We start from the raw sequence: 20,784 nt of genomic DNA on the forward strand, positions 1-20,784 counted from the left end.
TAGAGATGCTCTAACAACTATATTTTTACTACGTATGGCATGAAGATAAATAGCTAATAACCATATTTTTTGTAACTAGCTAACAACCAATTTCAAAACTTGGTTTTACAATCACTTTAATAAATTTTCATGAAGATTAGTAATATCAGCAACGCCAATTCCATTCGCCAATTGTTCAATCTAATGCGTTTTGGCTTTAAATTTTATTTTTAACTTTTGGTTTAATATTTTAGTTGTATCACTGCTATTGTAGAAGTTCAAAAGATTTTACAGCGAACACTTCTTTTTAATACTATTGTAAGTAGTTTAAGATAATTTTTTTGTTTAGTTTTCACATTTCTAGGTAATTTTTACATTTATTGGATATAGTGTAATCAATTAAATTTAATATAGTATTTATGATTGGTTAAGTTATATACAATCTATATATTAAACAATAATTATTAAGTAATAATTTTTTCAATCTTTGTGGTTGTATGTAAAATTACTTATATTATGAAACAGAGAGACTATAATTTATCAATTACCACTTCAACCAAAGATAAATATAGAGTAAAATATGACCTTTTTCCACTCCAAAATATAGAGCAAAATATGATATTCCTCTATATTTCACTCTATAAAGTAATATCATTGGAACAAAAGTTACACTATAATAGAGTTACTCTATTTTAGTGTAAATTATAGAGTAAAAAATAGAGTCCCCTTGGAGATGCTCTAACAACCATATTTTTACTACGTATGGCATGAAGATAAATAGCTAATAACCATATTTTTTGTAACTAGCTAACAACCATTTTAAAAATTTGGTTTTACAATCTCTTTAATAAATTTTCATGAAGATTAGTAATATCAGCAATGCCAATTCCATTCGCCAATTGTTCAATCTAATGCGTTTTGGCTTTAAATTTTATTTTTAACTTTTGGTTTAGTATTTTAGTTGTATCACTGCTACTGTAAAAGTTGAAAAGATATTACAGCGAACACTTCTTTTTAATACTATTGTAGGTAGTTTAAGATAAATTTTTTGTTTAGTTTTCATATTTCTAGGTAATTTTTACATTTATTGGATATAGTGTAATATAGTATTTATGATTGGTTAAGTTATATACAATCTATATATTAAATAATAATTAGTAATAATTTTTTCAATCTTTGTAGTTCTATGTAAAATTACCTATATTATGAAACAGAGAGACTATAATTTATCAATTACCACTTCAGCCAAAGAGACAAAAAAAAATGAGTGGATGGTAAAACCTTTAGAACTTAATGTGCAGTTATTATACTCTGCAGTACATTTGTTTTATTCTTCAACTTATTAGTTTAATACAGATTTTCCTTCTTTTTTTTGTCAACATACAGATTTTCCTTTTTAATAGTAAACTAATCCGTTAAAGAGTAAAACAAATGCATGTCCAGCTATATGTAGCACCACCATATTGCTACTAAGTTGGTATAAGAATTTAATACGTCGCAGGGACCCGTCGGTTTTATCACGATCTTTTTGTAAAAGCTGTTGAAAATAAAAATAAACTGGCTACTTAAATTAAATTTCTACATAATGTCGTCTACATATATGAAAATACTAATCACATAGCTGTAGAAATTTCATATAAAATTTCTCCAAAAAAAGTCATATACAATCTAAAATAACTGGATGGATGCTGTTGCTTTGGTTGGGATGGCTTCATATCAAACCGCTTCAGTTTGGGGAGGGGGACTGTGTCATGGATTTTCCTAGAGCATAACCACATTAGAACAGTTAATGATTAGGAAATTTCCTCTTAATTTCGAGTGCACAATAAATTAAAATAAATAAATAATCGAATTAATATTAAACTGCACGTGAACATTTAAATAAATAAATTTCAAATAAAATGAATGTGGGTGTAAATCGAACAGGTCGATCGATGCCAACGGCTTGGTTAGACAAAAGCGTGTTGTGAGTTTGACTATACCAATAATATATGGTTGCATTCTCTCGTAATCTAATACAGCATATAACAACCTTCAAGTAATCAATGTTAGCTACATATATATACCTGTTTATATATAATATATTTACCAATTACCACCCACGAGAATTAAAATTCTCGTCTGCCAATAATATACACTGTCAATTTAGTGTATATATTTCCACTTTCTAAAAGAACATTAGCTAAGCACTAGGTCTGTGCTAGAAGTGTCAAAATAACTAAACCAACTTAGACCAAATAAATGAAGACTTAAATGAATTATATATGGATTAACTCAATTTACCAAATGAGTTGGGTCAATACGATAACTCATATAAGTTAATGAATTAATGGCTAATTCATACATAATAACTTTATATTTTAATTATCACTGGGAAATTTTCAAATTTACTACTTTGTTGATATCATTATTCTTGTTTACTATAACTAAATAGACATTTTCAGAAATACCTTATTCATTAAAAGACAAAAGACTCTTATACATTTATTTTATATATATAAGAAATAATTATTCAAATAAAAACTTTATAAACTTTTTATAAAAAATTTTGAATTTTTATTTTTGAATTTTTTTTTCAAATTTTCTTTTTGAAATTCAAAAATTATTTCTGAAACTATTTTTTTAAAACTTTAAAAAAATTTTGAGTATTTATTTATATATTTATTAGAACCCTAATTAAACTCCACATTCCAAAAATCATATCCCACCCCTTAACTCTAAACCCTAAATCTAGATTAGTTAACCATATAGTTATAAATGTATTTCTCTCTTTAAAAGTGAGGATAAAAATGGTTAAAATAAACATGAAAAGTAATATTATGAATGTGGTATTTTGGTAATTTCTCATCATTATTAGAGATATGATTTTATTAATATAAATTATAGAATATACTTTGTGGTTTTGGCACAGAAATGTATTCTTACACTTTTGGTAAAAGAATTTACCTTTTATGATTAAAAATATAATTTTATGATTTTGCGACTTTGAGAAAAATACAGTATTATGCTTTTAGCAAATAAATGTATTTTAGTATTAAAAATATAGTATTTCATGTAATTTGTGGTTTGGCATGAAAATAAAATTTTAACGATTTTGATGGAAATTTAGTTTTATGATTTTGGCAATAAACATAAATGTGTAGTTTTTGCAGAAAACACATGTTTACTATTTTAACAAAAATACAGCTTTACGGTTATAGCGTGAAAGTATATTTACAATTTTGACAAGAAACCCTAATTTTGTGAATTTTGACAAGAAAACATAAGTTTGTATTTTGAAGAGAAATATGATTTTATAAATTTTGCGGAAAGTATGTTTTTGATTTTGGGGTAAAACTCATTTCCAGTTTTGGTAGAAAACATTGTTTTATGGTTTTGTCAAGAAAACATAGCTTTGTAGTTTAGTGGGAAAATAATTTTTTATTATTTTGGTGAAAAACATAATTTTGCGGGTTTGGCAAAACTATACATTTTAAATATTTTGCGAAAACAGGATTTTGGCACAAAATACAGATTTATGTTATGAAATTATGCACCTTTGATGGAAAATTGTGATTATGAAAAGAAAATATAAAACCGAGGAAAAACTTAATGTGAAATTTAAATTAATGAAAATATATTATACATCATTTACAAAATTAATTTAAATATGTGTTTTTTTTTTTGTTGTTTATATATTTCGCTAGATTAAATTTAGTTATAGATTTTTGTTGGTTTCGTTATGGGAATTCATTATCTGTTTAAATTCAAATTATTTTAATCCAACTTATTAAACTTATTTATTTATTTATCCATTAATACATTAAAACTTGATTTTTTATCTGTTAGAATATATGTATGGATTGGGTTGGACTGACCCATCAGTTGCTACCCATTTGACATCTGTAGTTTGTTTTATTTAAAAATCTCTCTTTTAAAACTGACACTAAAATAAGAAGAAAGAAACTTAAAAATTTCATATAGGTAATACTTAGTATCAATAAATTTATACAACCACATCCACAAACTAGTTCAGAAAACGATTGCAACTGGTGCTTGTGGCAGTCTATATATCTTTTGTCACCTTCTGGCAGTCTATATATTTTTCCTTTTTTGAAACTTATGGCAGTCTATATTGATTCTAAGTTTATTTTAATTTTAGTTTTCAACTTTCAATTTGCGAAATTACATGTTCATACTAAGTCGGTATTACATGTTCATAATTAGTATTCGGGACTTTACAGATACAATTAATGTATGTTAATGTAGATAATAGATCAGATGAGATCAACATCAGCTTGTTGGGTTGATTTAAAAGTAATGTTTGAAATTAAGAGGTCCGTATATAGGGTCCTCTATCATTATTCATCCATAAAACTAATAAAAGTAGGTTAAAGTAAGCCATATCTATAGACAGAAATCTAATGCACATTAAAAATGAAGTAAATTTAAATTAAAAAAAAAAATCTCCAAGGCATGATATTTAGTACTGTAATTATTACCATACTGGCGCTGTTCAAAATTTGCTACCACCGATGTTTAATTTTCTTGCATTAACATTTTTTTAACTCTTGCATTAGAGATGTTAATTTTAATTAAGTTAAATTATTAGAATTAAATAATTCACATACCGACTTCAAATTAATTATCCGTGCATTGGGTTAAAGAGTGGTGGGATCCGACATAAAAAAAATAAGAAACACAGAATACATAAGCTACATACACCATAAAGCTACCTGGACGATCAGAGGAACTTCTATGTTTGGTAGTTATCACATATATGTTGCCCAAAAAAAAAAAAAAAAGGTAGTTATCATATAAAATTTAAAATGATATTTGTCTATCCCAAGGGAGACTCATGTTTTTTTTTCAAAAAAAAAAGGGGAGACTCATGTCCAGCAATAATTACCTTCTTTTCTCAGTTGTCATTTCTACTTAATTTGTTAGTTGGGATATTCATATGATATACGTACCTAGCTACGCTTTTTGGGATATATATACATTTAGGATATGTTTCTCAAAAGCCTTACTATTAATTTTGTATACTTTCATTTCTAATCTAATATCTACTATAGTATCTAATTAGAAATATAATATGACAGAATTAAAAAGTATAATATATAGAATATAATTAAATATCTATATATCACATGAAATTATAAATAAAACGACGGCTAATCAAGTAGGGGAATTTTAATGTTTAAATATAAATATCATCACATGAAATTATAAATAAAACGACGGCTAATCAAGTAAGAAATATTTTTCTGACAATTTTATATTTGAACTACATTTACTTTTTCTAAATATAGTAGGAGACAATACACTAACAGCTGCGCCTCGTCTATCTATCTAGTTCCTTAAGGGTATGATTAACCCTAATCTTTTAGCTGGGATTTTTAACTTATTGTTTAACATTGTTTTTTTATACTTTTCGGTTAAGAGACAGTTCTTATATTTCTTATTTAAAAATGATTCTTAGCTTTTCTTAGTTAAAATCTAAAAAAAGGTAAGAACCGTCTCTTAGTCGAAGATAAAAACTCCAGTTAATCATTGTCTTAAGATCATATGAAACAGGGAAAAACTCTATTTGACACTGGATCCTGCATTCTATAGAATGCTCTGCCGTGCACACATACCACCTACTAATGTGATATTTATTTATTGTATTTTTCCATATTGAAAAGAAAAAAAAAAAGGAGTGATGGAAGTGTTATTTTCTGTTTTTTTTTTTATACTTTCTTATTTCGGTAATTTTGAATCTTAAAAAATTAGAAAAGACAATTTTGAATTTTTGCAGAAAGTTTCTAAAACTCCAAATGTATAGACTTCGGTCATGTCATAGTTCAGATAATTACATCTACTCTATAGAAATCCACCTCTTCGAATCTTCAGATCAGAAGTCTCATAGTGTTCTGCGATGCGTAAGAAACATGTTAGTAGCAAGAAATCTAGTTAGAACAATGCTTGGTTGAGCCATTACCCGTTTTCAATGGCTTACTCTAACCTTGTTGGAAATTCGGTTCACTTTTTGTCAACAAACTCTTTCAATTCTTTTTTAATAGTTTGTCTACTACAAAAAGTATTGAACCAACGTGAGATAAACTCTTCATCAGATCTTTTTGTTTGCTCATCATTAATCAATTTATATGCAAATTACCGGGACCTAGCTGAAAACATAATCTTTGTAGCTACTGACCACTGATTTCGTAGCTATAACTTAATAAACTTTATAATAGTTCCACCGCTATTAATCATAAATATATATAATTATAGTTTATAAATGTATAATAAGTATTTAAAAGAACGTGTAAACGAAAAACGTGTAAATAAATATTTACACCCGTTTAAATGGGGATTGAAAATGCGGGGATTGACTTTACCATACAGACCTTTTTGTAAAGAAAACAGCATACGAACTTGTCCTTATGTATACATGAATATCTATACTCATATAGTGTATATATATATAATCGTCACATGGAATATATATATATAGTAAGGGTCGCGTAAACATGCATCAACGAATCATCCACCCCACCCTGAATCTCAACAACTCTCTCTCTCTCTCTCTCTCTCTCTCTCTCTCTCTCTCTCTCTCTCTCTCTCTCTCTCTCTCTTCCTCGGAATCAAGAACATTAAAAAAAGATGAGAATGATAAGAGATGGAAAAGACCAGGAATACAAGAAAGGTTTATGGACAGTGGAAGAAGACAAGATCCTCATGGATTATGTCCGAACTCACGGCCAAGGCCATTGGAACCGCATCGCCAAGAAGACAGGTCCTTTTACTCTCTCTGGCTTCCTTTCTCTCTCTTGTTTTTGTTCTTAGTAAGAACAAATAAGAATTCTAAAGATCGAAACGATCTGGATTACTTTAGGGCTCAAGAGATGTGGGAAAAGCTGTAGATTAAGATGGATGAACTACTTGAGCCCTAGTGTAAACAGAGGCAATTTCACTGACCAAGAAGAAGATCTCATCATCAGACTCCACAAGCTCCTCGGCAACAGGTTCTTTTAAATTTCACAATTTTTATTTAAACAAGAAAAGTTTACATATATGTTATATATATACATCTTTACATCCTTCTTCTCATACAATTCTGTCAATTATCTATGTACGTGTTTGGCTGTTCGATCCTTAATCTACGTGAATCTCAGAATTCTTAAATATTTTTCTTTGTTTAATAATTGTTTAGATCTACATCTACAACCTATATTTAAAATATATCTTCAAGATCATTTCCGTTATTATAAATCGACTAGGTACATTTTATAAATGGATTCTTTAGTTAAAAATTATTTATATACGAATGATTATTTTATAAATGGATTATTTGGCATTAAACTATTTATATTCGTCTTCATTAAAAAAAACTAGTATTTATATACGTCCACAGTATAATGATTATTTCCGAAAAAAGTAGAAGAATCGATGATCGTAAATTTAAGATCAACGACCTTACAACTGTTTTTTTTTGTTTTTCAGCCTATGTATAATTTATATATACCTAGGTTTTTTAATCAAAGATACGTTTCTTCGAATATGCAGTCACTAATAATTATACTCATTTATGGATCATCTGCATAGACACACCTGTCATACATAGCTTATATTATACTATCATCTACAGACTCCATATAGATCAACATATAAAATCCGGTTACATGAGGTACACGCATGCTGGATATATAGGTCCGGCGTCCATAAGCATTAACTCGTACCTCTGTGTACGGAATTCAATAGCCATGCATGCATAAATATATCAGACAATATGTTGTTGTTATAATTCATCTATGTGAAAAATAGAAAATTCAAACATCATTTCGTAGAAAATGGAAAATAAAGTGTTTGTATCGTTCGTTTCCCTTTTATAAAAGATGTTTTTAGAAAATGTCAATCTATCATTGGAAGACAACTTTTAATAAATAGTTATTTTATTTTATCCGAATTACTAAATATATATACATATATATATATATATATGAAACTATTATAATTTAATTGACATATGAAATTCTAATACATATATATATATATCTATATAGATATATATTTGTATTAGAATTTCATATGTCAATTAAATTATAATAGTTTCATTAAAATATTTGCGTGTGAAAATGTTAACATTTTCTTCTTTTTTCTAATAGTAAATGTTTATATGCTTCAGATGGTCGTTGATAGCGAAACGAGTACCGGGAAGAACAGACAACCAAGTAAAGAATTATTGGAACACTCATCTTAGCAAGAAACTCGGTCTCGGAGATCATTCATATGAGGCCAAACCGGCTTGCGACACAGAGACTCCAGCGTCTTTGGTCATCACAACAACTAAAACTTCTTCACCACCGTCTTTGGTAGTCACAACTATAACGTCTCATCAAGATGTTGGTGATGAAAAAGTTTCAACTATAAGATTTGACACTACGGACGACGATTCCAAACTCAATACAAAATCCAAACCGGTCTATTCAATACAACCGGACGTCGAAGTTGCAGCTACCATTCCAAATCTGTTCGACACTTTTTGGGTCCTTGAAGACAACTTCGACCTTAGTTCACTCACAATGATGGACTTTGCAAATGGGTATTGCCTCTGAATATCGTTTATGAGGCTACAAAGATATAATTATCGAAGATTAAATTAAATTAAACGAACAAGAATAAGAATATTTATGAATAGAATTTATTTTCTATGTTTCAATAGTTTTTGTACTTCTTTTTCTGTGAGAAGGATGCATAATCAGATGATAAAGAAATTATAAAAAATGATTTGCTTTTTGACCAAAAAAATGATTTGGTTATTTCCGTAGTGTAACCAGATTATATTATATTAATATAAATTATATATAATAAATTGAGAAAATTGTTTTTTTTAGACCAAAAAAGATAATTATGTCCTATTAGACTAATCTTATATACTTTATGTCTTATTAGGCTAAATATTTTCAAAATGGTAATATTACACTTAATTTCAATTAAAAATTCGAAATTACAATTAATAAAACAATTGTTAAATATTAAAATATAAATTTTAACTAAAATAATTAAAAGATATTAAAAATTCCCAAAAATATATAATATTGCAATATAACATTTTTGTTTGGTCATGGACATATCATGTGCTTAGTGGCCGTCATACATATCTATACTATTATTTGCGAAGTAAATTTTAGCAACGGAGCTTTCACGTTAAAAGTTAGAGCGGTTAATATCTATACTACCATTAATGAATTTATCTATAATTAACAATATTAATCAAAAACGAATTTTTGTTTATAATATTTTTTTTTTAAAGATAATTTTTACATTGTGTTGTTATCTTAAAACATATTTTTCAGTTATAAATATAATTAAAAACGAATTTTTATTAATAATATTAATTTTTTAAAATAAGATAATTCTTATATATTGTGTTCTTATCTTAAAATTTATTTTTTCAATTATAAAAGTTAGAAAATAACAAATAAACAATTTATAATTAAATATTAAACAACTAAGTTTATATAAATATATTTACTAAAATATTTTTAATATGTGAATGTTTATTTTCAAATTTCAGCACAATAATAAACATATATATTTTACTTAAATTTACGTCATATATATATAATTTGATGTTTGATTTAATGTTTTTGAAAACATTGTTTTTGAAAACATAAATAATAAGTTATCATGCTGATTTTTAAATTAATAAAATATAAACTAATATATATTTGTAAAACGATTAAGCCCGCATGTACGGACAAAACATCTAGTAACCCTAATATAACCGTTCTATTAATAATTAAAATTATGTTTACTTTTTATTATTTATTTATTTGATTTCTAAATATTTGCATTATTTTTTTCAACAAAAAAATTATACACTCATTGTTATGCAGTATTTGAAACCAAAAATAGATAATATTGCATTTGTATTAACTCTTACTTACAAGGATGCTTTATATAATATAAAAAAATCTCTAATCCATCTGATTTTATAATTAATTTCATAACAGATTTTAATAATTGCATACTACATTAAACAACTTTATTATAAAAAGATGATAGAAATATTATGTTATCAATAACATAAAATTTCATATAATTCCTATTAGCATTCAAAACTTTTTAATTGAAAAATATATAATAAATATAAATTAACTGATCAATTTTTGTATATTTAATAGCATGATAATATTTATAAAAATTTTATATAAAAAATTCAAAAAATATTTAATATTTGGATGACTTTTTATTGTGTATATTTTATTTTTATTTTAAAAAGTTTATAAACATAAATCAATATATATATGCATAAATCACTATTTAAAAAAAAACCGATTTAATAAACAAAGAAACTGAATATTTTCAAATATTTTCTTCCTATATTTTTGGAACTGATTATCCTTATCCGTAGAATCTGTATTATACTATATGTTGAACACAATAGACATGTTTGAAATTGGTTTCTACTTGTTTTAGATTTATAGTAATGTGTAGATTCCAATTTCTACAGATTTTAGAAAGATAGGTAAATCGCAGAATATGTTTTCTAAACATATTAGATTCAATGAAAAAAGTGGATTACATTTTCTCCCGTATAAAATGTCAATTCTACTTTTTGTAGAACAAAATATGAAATTATGGTTTAAACATTTTTAAAAGTGGAAAAAATACCAATAAGTTGATATAGGTTTTTCATCAGTAGTTACTATTTTTTGAATTTTTTTTGTTTGTAAAACTATTTATTTGATTTATTTTGGAAAATACTAAAGGGTATTAGAGAAAAAATGGCACATAAAAGAAATTGGCCTAATAGAACATAGTTATCATTTTTTTGGCCTAAAAAAAATTTCCCTAATAAATTTATAGATCTACATTGTGTACTTCATTCATGAGCCTTCATATAAGATTATTATTTTGTTTGTTTTTTGGGTTAAGAAAATGAAGTGATAAGTTGATAGTTAGCGGCTTTGTCGGCTATGAATACTATACCTGTTCCTTAACAAACAAAAAAGAATACTACATTTAGTTTTTGTCTTTCCAAAATTACAGGTTGTTTCTGAATACAAACATTCCCTGGAGAGCTCTATCATGGAAAATATATAATGTTATCACGTTATTATAAATAATTTTTTAAAATATTTTTAGTAAAATCTTATTATAGAAAGAGAAAAAGACTAGGATAGCACCAAACCAATTTTTTTTTCCTAAACTAGCATTCAAGGCTCAAAGTCACAAAAATAAATTATATACTTGTTATATCTCTATGTATATGTAATACTTGTCATTATTTAACCGGAAATCCAACTGTTTAATATATGTATATGTAATACTTGTCATTATTTAACCAGAAATCCAACTGTTTAAATATATGTATATGTTTATGTATATTTACTTATCGATTTTGTAAATATAATAATTTAAATATCAAGTTTTAAGAGACTTACCACTTGAGTTTTTCCAACCAACATTATATCCTTGTATGATTTTTAAACATAAACCTTGGAATGAGGTCTTCTCAGGTTAGGCTTTGCTCTTTACATTAATTACACAGGTTAATTAATGTTAGCATTGTAATTTGAGACTAACCGCTACTATTAATCACGGATTAAGGTATACATTGGATAAGACTTGAAACAGTCCTCGTACGTACGTTGGAACTTTGAAAGTTAGTTGAGGAAGCCAAGACTGTTAGAGATTTTTTTTTTTGGTTGACTTGAATAAATTGTTCCAACAAAAAAAAGTTATTCATATCTTCATGTCTTAAAACAAATTAATCACAAATGGTAAGTTGGTAGTATTCGTGATTGCATTTGATATCAAACAAAAAGTTATTGAGAGTCTGAGACCGGAGGTACTCTATTCCCACTTGAAACACTATTTTGCTCCGAAATATAATAATTTTAGCAAGTAAAAAAGAAGAAGATAAAAATAGAAAATAAAAAATAAAAATTTAAGTATCAAAAAAAAATAATAATAATTTTAACCTTAGTTTCTTCCTCGCACTGATCTTTGGTGAATTCTATATAATTGGCTGAAAAAACATTTTTTGTCAAAAAGATTGGCTGAAAAGCATCTATATAACACTGTATTTGTTATTTTAATAAAATGAAGAAAGGATACAAGAAAGCTAAAATATATTTTTGTTTGGAAAGAAAAAGACGAGAAAGAGAGTATGGTGGACCAAAGAACAGGTTTATAAACATCAATATGTGGTTACAGGAGTCCAATCTAATAGATATTATTGAAAAACCAATCACATTTCATATTTCATCTCCTTCGGTTTTTAAATAGATGACATTTCAGAGAAAGTTGTTTCAAATTACATAAAAAAATTCTTTGCAATACGAAATTTATTAATTTATACTATATAATTCTTATATTCAGCAGTTTATTTTTCATTGGTTAAATTATAGTTCGGTAGATAACTAATCATGTTTTTGTTTAAAAAATGAACAAAAGTAAATGTTTGCTTAATTTGTGTGCTTTACAAACCTAAATGCATGTCATCTATTAAAAACGGAGGAAATATTTGAAAAGTGTATTTTCAGTTTTGATTGTGTCACTAACATGTATATATATATATATATATATATATATATATATATATATATATATATATATATTACAACACTAACATATTTATTTTCAAGAAAAAATTATATGACATTCAAAACTATTACATAATTTCAAACTTATTATGATATATAACTTCAGTTATCCAAATTTAGGCTTTTGAAAAAATCAGGAAATAATTAATATATATATATATATATATATTTGGCTATATAAGTTCATTAAACCACATTTTTTGTTAGATTTCTAAATAATATAACTGTAACTATAGTAAACTTTTCACATCAATTTAAAATGATTTTTATCAAATTTGTAGAAATATATATACATTTATCAAAATTAATTGTAAATATATCGTAAATATAAAACTAAGAAAACATTAATCAAAAATGTGGATAGTTAATGTTAAAAACTATACTTAAATCTACTAATGGATGTAAAAGTAGTTAATTGAGTTTATAAATTATTGAGCTTAGTTGGGTCTAATTGTGATAGAATACTTGGTTGAGTGGCTGATTGTCAATTCATTGGACTAAATAATGTTTTCAAGGAGTTTAATGCATCTAAAAAAATCTCAGTAAACCAATTAGGATTTATACATTTAAAATAAATATATTTTATTACAGAAATAAAAATATAAGAAATTTCTTTATGTTTTTTTTAAATCAAAATTAACGAAATTTGATATAATTAAATTAAAACTTGTTAAGACAAACAGACAATAGACTATAAATAATTATTTCATTGATTTTGTATAATTTACGAATCCAAAATTTAAAAAGAATTCTCATTTTCATCTTTAAATTAATAATAATAATAATTTAATTTATTATATCTGTATAACCACCTAGGGTCTATAGAAAAAAGGAGCTAAATGTTTTCTTATAAAAATTTGTTTGTTAAGTAAAAAAAAACTAAGAAAAAGAGAATGTAGAAGTCATTAAGGTAGATAAATAACAGGCTTGTAAACATTAATACGGGACTATATGAGTCCAGACTCCAGTCTAATGGATATTAACTATTGTAACATCAATCACATTCCATAATCTTATATATATTGGCAGTTTAATAACGCAATAATGGGTATTTTGATTTTTTAAAGTGTTGTTCAGGCTTCACCATCTCGTCTAATTGTCTACTGAATATTATTCAACCTTCCTTTTAACTCTTTAGATCTTTTTTTTTATAATACCTTATCTTTATTAGCTTTGATATGAACCAACATTTATGTCTTTGTTGGCAGAGCACATGATAAAGCAGTACCAATATACTATAGAATTAGTATGATGTAGAAGGTGTATGTTTTTGCTAAACTGTTTAATAAAATGATTGGTAGAAAAGTATGATTATGCTATTTAAAATTATTATAAAAATTAGTATTATAATATATTTATTTCTAAAGAATATATTTCTAATATATATATATATATAAATGTAATAATATATAAAATTTAAAATATATATAATTAATTTATTATATTTAATAATTTCAAAATTATGCTCATATCAAAAAATATTATTTAAAAATAAATTTTACAATTCAAATATCTATTTTTAAAAATAATATTTTACATTTAAAATATAATAAAATATATAATTAAATTATATATTAAATGTTAAACACTATTTAAAAAAAAATATTTTTATTGTAAATTTATTTTAGAAATTAAATTTTATTTTTAGGATATAGAAATAATTTTATGGTATTATTGAATAATTAAATGAATTAATTATATATTTTCTTTAATTTTATAAATTATAAATGCAAATGTTCTTCTAAAAACTTCATATTAAAACATTGACCAGAGAACATTTAGAGAGCATTAACATTTAGAGCATTAGCATTTAGTAAATGCTTTTCTAAATATTATTCTAACAAATGTTGAATGGATAATGTAGAGCATAATGCTAATGGAAGAATCGTTTGCTTTGCGACTTTGTTTTCTTAGCGTCCAATTCATCCAAACTAAACTTCATAAACTTCTTCCTCCACTTTATTACTTCTCTAACCCAATTAATTATATGTATCAAAATGGAGCGCACGATTATTAAGGTTATTCGTTACTTTCTGATAATCTTCAAAACCGTTTTTTTTTGTATCTTCTGCTCCAACAATGTTGAATTGCCATAATAATAGCTTAAAATTCATGTTCTAATGTATTTTTGACTCTTTTTCCAACTGTTTTCCTTGTACCTTTATAAGCACCATTTATGTCACATATTAACCACCACGCTCGAATAAGAGTATTCTCGTCTATGAAAGAGCCATCAACATTGCATTTTATCCAATGTCGTAAGATTGTTGTATTGAGAGAAGTATTGCGTTTTAATACTTGTCTCAACAAACAATCAGGATTTTGAAAGTACATATACTTTTTACCAATTAAAACTTGGTTGAAGAGTTCTAATTCTCTAAAACCCAAACATCCTTCTCTTTTAGGTATACACAATTATTTCCAAGCATACCAATAAAAATATTTTTCTATCACCCAATGAAACTTTTTTCCACCATGTGATAAGAATTTTAGTTTCCACCCTTGAGTTACTGTCTTGACCTTATCGACAATGTAGGCAAACATTTCACTTTTTGTTTTCAAATTGCTCTTGTAAGCTTAAATATTTTCCCATACCACCTTCATTATAAATACCTTACATATTCACCATCCTTGTTTTAGTAGCTTCAGAGAACTTTGATCCAAAAGTAATGAAAGACTTTCTGAGATTGATTGCTTGATCCCATATTGTTTCATAATCTTCAAATATATTTTTATCAATACTGAGAAAGATACTGTATTGAGAGATGTCATAATCCATCTAATCCATTTTACATGAAATCCCATGGCAGTCTTTTCAAGAAAACTCCATTTATGTCGATCATAAGATTTAATAATGTTTGTCTTAACTACGATATAAGATTTTTTTTGTCTTTTCCTAGCTAGCCTTAAAGCTATGGAAAATCTCATGTGCCACAATGATAATATCAGATATCATTCTTCCAGGTATAAAAGCATTATGATTCTCAAAGATGATGTTATTCAAATGTTTTTAATCTCATCATCAGAATTTTGGAGATAGTTTGTAGATGACATTACATAGAGATATAAATATTGGCCCTGTCATACTGAAAGAGGATAAACCTTAGAAATGAGACAAAAGATTGGTGTGGTTAAGACCGGCGGTGAACTGAAAGTGACATTAGAACCGTAATGGTTGGTTGACATCCTAGTTCAAACACATTCTTATGAGCTCCAATCTTCCACCCATTTCCTCATTGTATTCCCAAGCAATGTTCAGTATAACTTCACGGTTCATGAAAGGAAATGGAATACCTCTGATTTGGATCCAAAATTGAATGAAATTAAGTGTATCCATATCCATTAGAAGTGTCCACCTCTGAAGTACCAACATTCTTTGCTGTGGAGCATCCTTCTCAAGCTGTGTGTTCCTTTGCTCAATACCCTGAAGAACATTGTGCTTTTATGGTGAACTTGGATGAGAACTACATTCCAAGAAGCTATGAAGAGGCAATAATGGACAAGGAATGGAAGGAATCAGTTGGAGCTGAGGCAGGAGCTATGATCAAGAATGATACATGGTATGAGAGTGAGTTACCAAAAGGGAAGAAGGCTGTGACTAGTAGATGGATCTTCACAATCAAGTATAAGGCTGATGGAACAGTTGAGAGGAAGAAGTCAAGACTGGTTGCAAGAGGTTTCACTCAAACCTATGGAGAGGATTACATTGAGACCTTTGCACCAGTAGCTAAACTACACACAATCCGGATTATATTAAGCTTGGCTGTGAATCTTGGATGGGGGTTATGGCAAATGGATGTGAAGAATGCATTTCTACAAGGAGAGCTGGAGGATGAAGTGTATATGCATCCACCTCCAGGCTTGGAGCACTTAGTGAAGAGAGGGAATGTGTTGAGACTGAAGAAAGCTATCTATGGACTGAAGCAATCACCAAGAGCTTGGTACAACAAGCTGAGTACTACTCTGAATGGCCGAGGCTTCAAGAAGTCTGAACTAGACCACACCCTCTTCACTCTCACAACTCCCTCAGGTATGATTGCACTCCTTGTGTATGTTGATGATATCATTATCACAGGGAGTGATAAGGAAGGTATTATAGCAACCAAGGAGTTCCTTAAATCCATGTTTGAGATTAAAGACTTGGGAGAAATGAAATACTTTCTTGGAATTGAGATATGTAGATCCAAGGAAGGTTTGTTCATGTCCCAAAGGAAGTATACACTTGATCTTTTGAAAGGTGCAGGTGCTTATGGAGGCAAGACAGCAAGGATGCCTATGGAGGATGGCTACAAAGTCCCACGAGAGGGGGAGATTGAAGACAGCAAACCTTATCAGGATCCTAAACTCTATAGAAAGCTAGTTGGCAAATTGATTTACCTTACCATAACTAGGCCTGACATTTGCTTTGCTGTGAATCAGGTGAGTCAACACATGCAAGTGCCTAAGGAACATCATTGGCGCATGGTGGAGAGGATCTTGATGTATCTCAACGGCTCACCTGATCAAGGAGTATGGATGGGTTGCAATGGGAGCACTGAAGTGGTTGGATACTGTGATGCGGATTGGGCTGGTGATAGAGCAGACAGGAGATCAACCACAGGCTATTGCACATTCATTGGAGGCAACTTGGTTACTTGGAAAAGTAAGAAGCAGAAGGTGGTGTCTTGCTCAAGTGCAGAAGCTGAGTATAGAGCTATGCTGAAGCTGACCAACGAGCTGGTGTGGATCAAGGGCATCTTGAAGCATTTGGAGATTGATCAAGCCACGCCAATGACAATGCATTGTGATAACCAAGCTGCCATCCACATTGCCTCCAACTCGGTGTTCCATGAGAGAACCAAGCACATTGAAGTGGATTGCCACAAGGTGAGGCAGATGATCATCTTAGGAGTCATCTTGCCATGCTACACAAGGAGTGAAGATCAGTTGGCTGATGTGTTCACCAAGGCTGCAAGACAGAAGACAATGGAGTCCATTCACATCAGGTTGGGCCTCATTGATCTTGGGAAGAGAAGGAGCTGATCCCCTTTGGCTGTGAGGTCTTTACTCTTTTTCCCTTATCAAGGTTTTATCCCAATGGGTTTTCCTTGGTAAGGTTTTTAATGAGGAAGATCTCATAGCTGTCCAAGCTTAGACTTTCACAAAGCTAAGCTTGAGGGGGAGTGTTGATCAGAGTTAAGTATATGAGAAGAGGAGCTAAGGGAGTTAAGGCATTAGAGGAAGAGATGAAGTATAGAAGAAGAGATGAGTTTGGGTTGAGTGATCCGTACAAGGCCGTACAGGCCGTACCATCCGTACATAGGACATCAACCAAACTCACCAAGGTAAAGATAAGTTACCAAGGTAACTTAGTGAAGAGGAGGATAAGCTTTGGAGTGGATAAGACCGCGGAGGAAGAAGGGATGAGGCGCGGACTGACAGTCTGGCATGGACTGGAAAGTAAACAGCATCTATGGGAAGATGCTAGATGCCTCACACACTTGGAGAAGCTCATTGGCCGGATTCAAATATAGGCTCCTCCTCCTTTTGACTTCACATGCTTTCCTTATCCTTTTGTGATCGAAACCCTAAGCTCTCCTTACTATATATTGTAACTCAAGGTCATTAATAAAGATTAGACAGTTCTAAACAATCTTTCTCTTTACTCATTTCATCATGATTCTCCATTAGTTTCTAATCAGTCTCCTAAATCTCTTATTCTCTTCCTTAATCCTATTCTAAACTCAGATTAATCTTTATATTCCTAAAAGTCATACTTTCCGAAGATGCCCATGGGATTCAACGTATTACAGTCTTCATTGCTTCCTTTAATGGAAAAATGAATTGAAAGCTCTTTCCTTTGATGGTGTTTCCACGAACCAATATTCTAAACCCCATATCCTTGCCATGATTGCAACAATAGAGCGCAAAATTTTCTTCTAAGCATCACCACTCTTCAGCGACATGCCAGACAAATTTTAGTGGTAACACAAAAGGAGCATCATTACTTTGCAAATCGATATCTTGCATCACATAGTGAATGTTGTCCGCTATTTTTGTGAATAGATGATATGTATGAGTGGATATACCAATACTTCGGAGAGAGAGAGAGAGTAGATAAAGCATATTGGAATAGACATTTTCCAAATGTACTCTATATAAGGAGAATCGGTTATCTTTTCGCAACACAAGTTCATCACGATGGGAAGAGGTGTTCCACATGGGTTTAATGGGCGTCGTGGGGGATATAACATGCATTAATCCTCGATTTGCCATCAAAAAATTCATCAGCCACGAAGATCGTGTTGAGAAAGTAAATCAAAAGTAGTAACCATTTTGTTATCCCTCGCCATTAACCTTCGTATGTTTATTGTTTTGTTTGTTTTCTATTTTTTTCTTTTGATTATTATTTTTGTACGATTTTTTATAGAGTTTTTAGGTGATAAAATAAAATAATTAACAGAGAAAAAATAACAGTTTCAAATCATTTCTTCAATTTTAAGAAACTCAATGTCACATGTCAACTGTTCAATATATGCAAATTGTTTTTAAAATAAAACAGTATGATTTAATTAAATATTAATGTTGTATATTGTTTTAGAATTCATCCAATGTCTCTCGTTGCTACGGAGCATATCTATGCATTATGCATTGTTTCTATAGAATTTGTATTTAAGTATTTATAACTGAACCAAATTGAATCCAGAGAAAAACCACATGACTTTTTTTATTTATTTTTGTTCTATGAAAAGCCCACTTAATTTTCGTTATCAACTAATGGGCCGGACCGTTGTGGCCCAAAACATAAATGAAAAGCCTTCTCGAGATTGATAATATTGCTGTAGTTACAGTAAAAAGAAAATCAGGAAGGGAGCGTGGTTTCCTCAGCGATGATGAACGTTGAAGAAGAAGAGCCCAAATTGCTTATATGGTAGATACGATTTTCTCTTCTCTTCTTCCTTCTTCGCTTTCTTCTTCAGATAAAACTTCTCATGTGCCGAAGAAACCTTCTCCTTCTTCGACGCCTCGTCGACTCTGTTTCTCGAATTCGAATTCAGGAAACTAAGCGACTGCTTCCCTTCGCTGTAACTTCTCTTCAACAGGTCCCTAATCCTCCACCGCCTCGACGATGATGACGATGATGATGATCCCGTCGATTTGCTCTTTCTCCAACCGCCGTTCGACGATTTCCCCGGCGTCCATGGACAGTACATCTCACTCGAAACTCCCTCCAGCTCTTTCTCTTCATCGGACGACGACGATGAAGAATCTTCGCGATCGCGGCGGAACAGATCCCTCAGCCGAGTCGTAACCGCCGGACGCGAAGATTCGTCGGATTTCACGGCGGAGGGTTTGGAGATTACAGCCTGATTGAAAACCGGAAACACGAGATCGCAGTCGCCGGAGAAAGACGCCTCCGCCGCCTCATAATCCGATCGTATGTTCACGAATTCGAAGCCGTCGTCGTCGTTGTTGATGTATTCACCGGAGCATTCAAGTCGAACTCGCTCGGCGGTTTCAACGAGTCCATCGTTAGCGTAACTGCTAAAGCTAGGAGAGAACGACGCCGTGTAGTCGTCTTCTTTCTCCATTAATGTACTTCTCTTTATCGTAACCCAAGAGAGTATGAAGCTTTTCTCTCTATTTATAAGGAGAAAACTGTTGGTATATCATGAAAAATGGCAATTGTGTAAATTTAAAGGAAATTGTGAAAGCGTAGACTTTCTAGAAGCATTAAGTTGATCCATAAAGTTTAGGTAGAGATTAGAATTGTAATTAATTAGTTGACAGTGAGGCATTACTTGACTCTTTTGTATTTGGGTGATTTACTGACTACAATCTACTAAAAGTGGTAACATGTCTATTTGACCACATAGATAATTTTTATGACCAGATGTAAAGTTTGCTTTTCATCAGTCTTAGATCCTTTTTGAGCAGTCTAGCTAGATGTAAAATTTGCCTTCTGTGGGGTACACATGAAGGAGGAATTGGCATAATTGGCTTTCGGAGAAGATTTGTGGATCCATACGGCATGCTTTTGCATTCATCTTTGGTTCGGTTCAGTGATGCATACACATGTGGCAGGTTATATTCTTATCCAATCTTTTCTACCCCTATGTTATGTTACCTTCTTCTCCAAGAGTTTATAAATAAGCTAAAAAGAGTAATAGCGAAAAATTTGGAGGAGTATAAAGTTAAATAATAGGGACTTCCAGAGATTATTTGAGTTAAACTTTGCAAACTGTTT

General features: G+C 29.5%; 2 protein-coding genes across 2 annotated transcripts; one reads left to right on the forward strand and one right to left on the reverse strand.

The window, feature by feature from the left end:
• Window positions 1-6,495: 6,495 nt before the first annotated feature.
• LOC106449610 (transcription factor MYB23) lies at window positions 6,496-8,764 on the forward strand. The gene is made up of 3 exons (XM_013891346.3): window positions 6,496-6,739; window positions 6,839-6,968; window positions 8,129-8,764. The coding sequence occupies exons 1-3, from the start codon at window positions 6,607-6,609 to the stop codon at window positions 8,556-8,558; spliced, it is 693 nt and encodes a 230-aa protein (XP_013746800.2). The 5' UTR covers window positions 6,496-6,606; the 3' UTR covers window positions 8,559-8,764.
• Window positions 8,765-19,237: 10,473 nt separating this feature from the next.
• LOC106449612 lies at window positions 19,238-20,425 on the reverse strand. The gene has a single exon (XM_013891347.3). It carries the CDS (start codon window positions 20,126-20,128, stop codon window positions 19,421-19,423), a length of 708 nt encoding a protein of 235 aa, XP_013746801.2. The 5' UTR covers window positions 20,129-20,425; the 3' UTR covers window positions 19,238-19,420.
• Between the last annotated feature and the right edge of the window lie 359 nt (window positions 20,426-20,784).

The sequence above is a fragment of the Brassica napus genome, chromosome A4, assembly GCF_020379485.1.
Source record: "Brassica napus cultivar Da-Ae chromosome A4, Da-Ae, whole genome shotgun sequence".
NCBI classification, from domain to species: Eukaryota; Viridiplantae; Streptophyta; class Magnoliopsida; order Brassicales; family Brassicaceae; genus Brassica; species Brassica napus.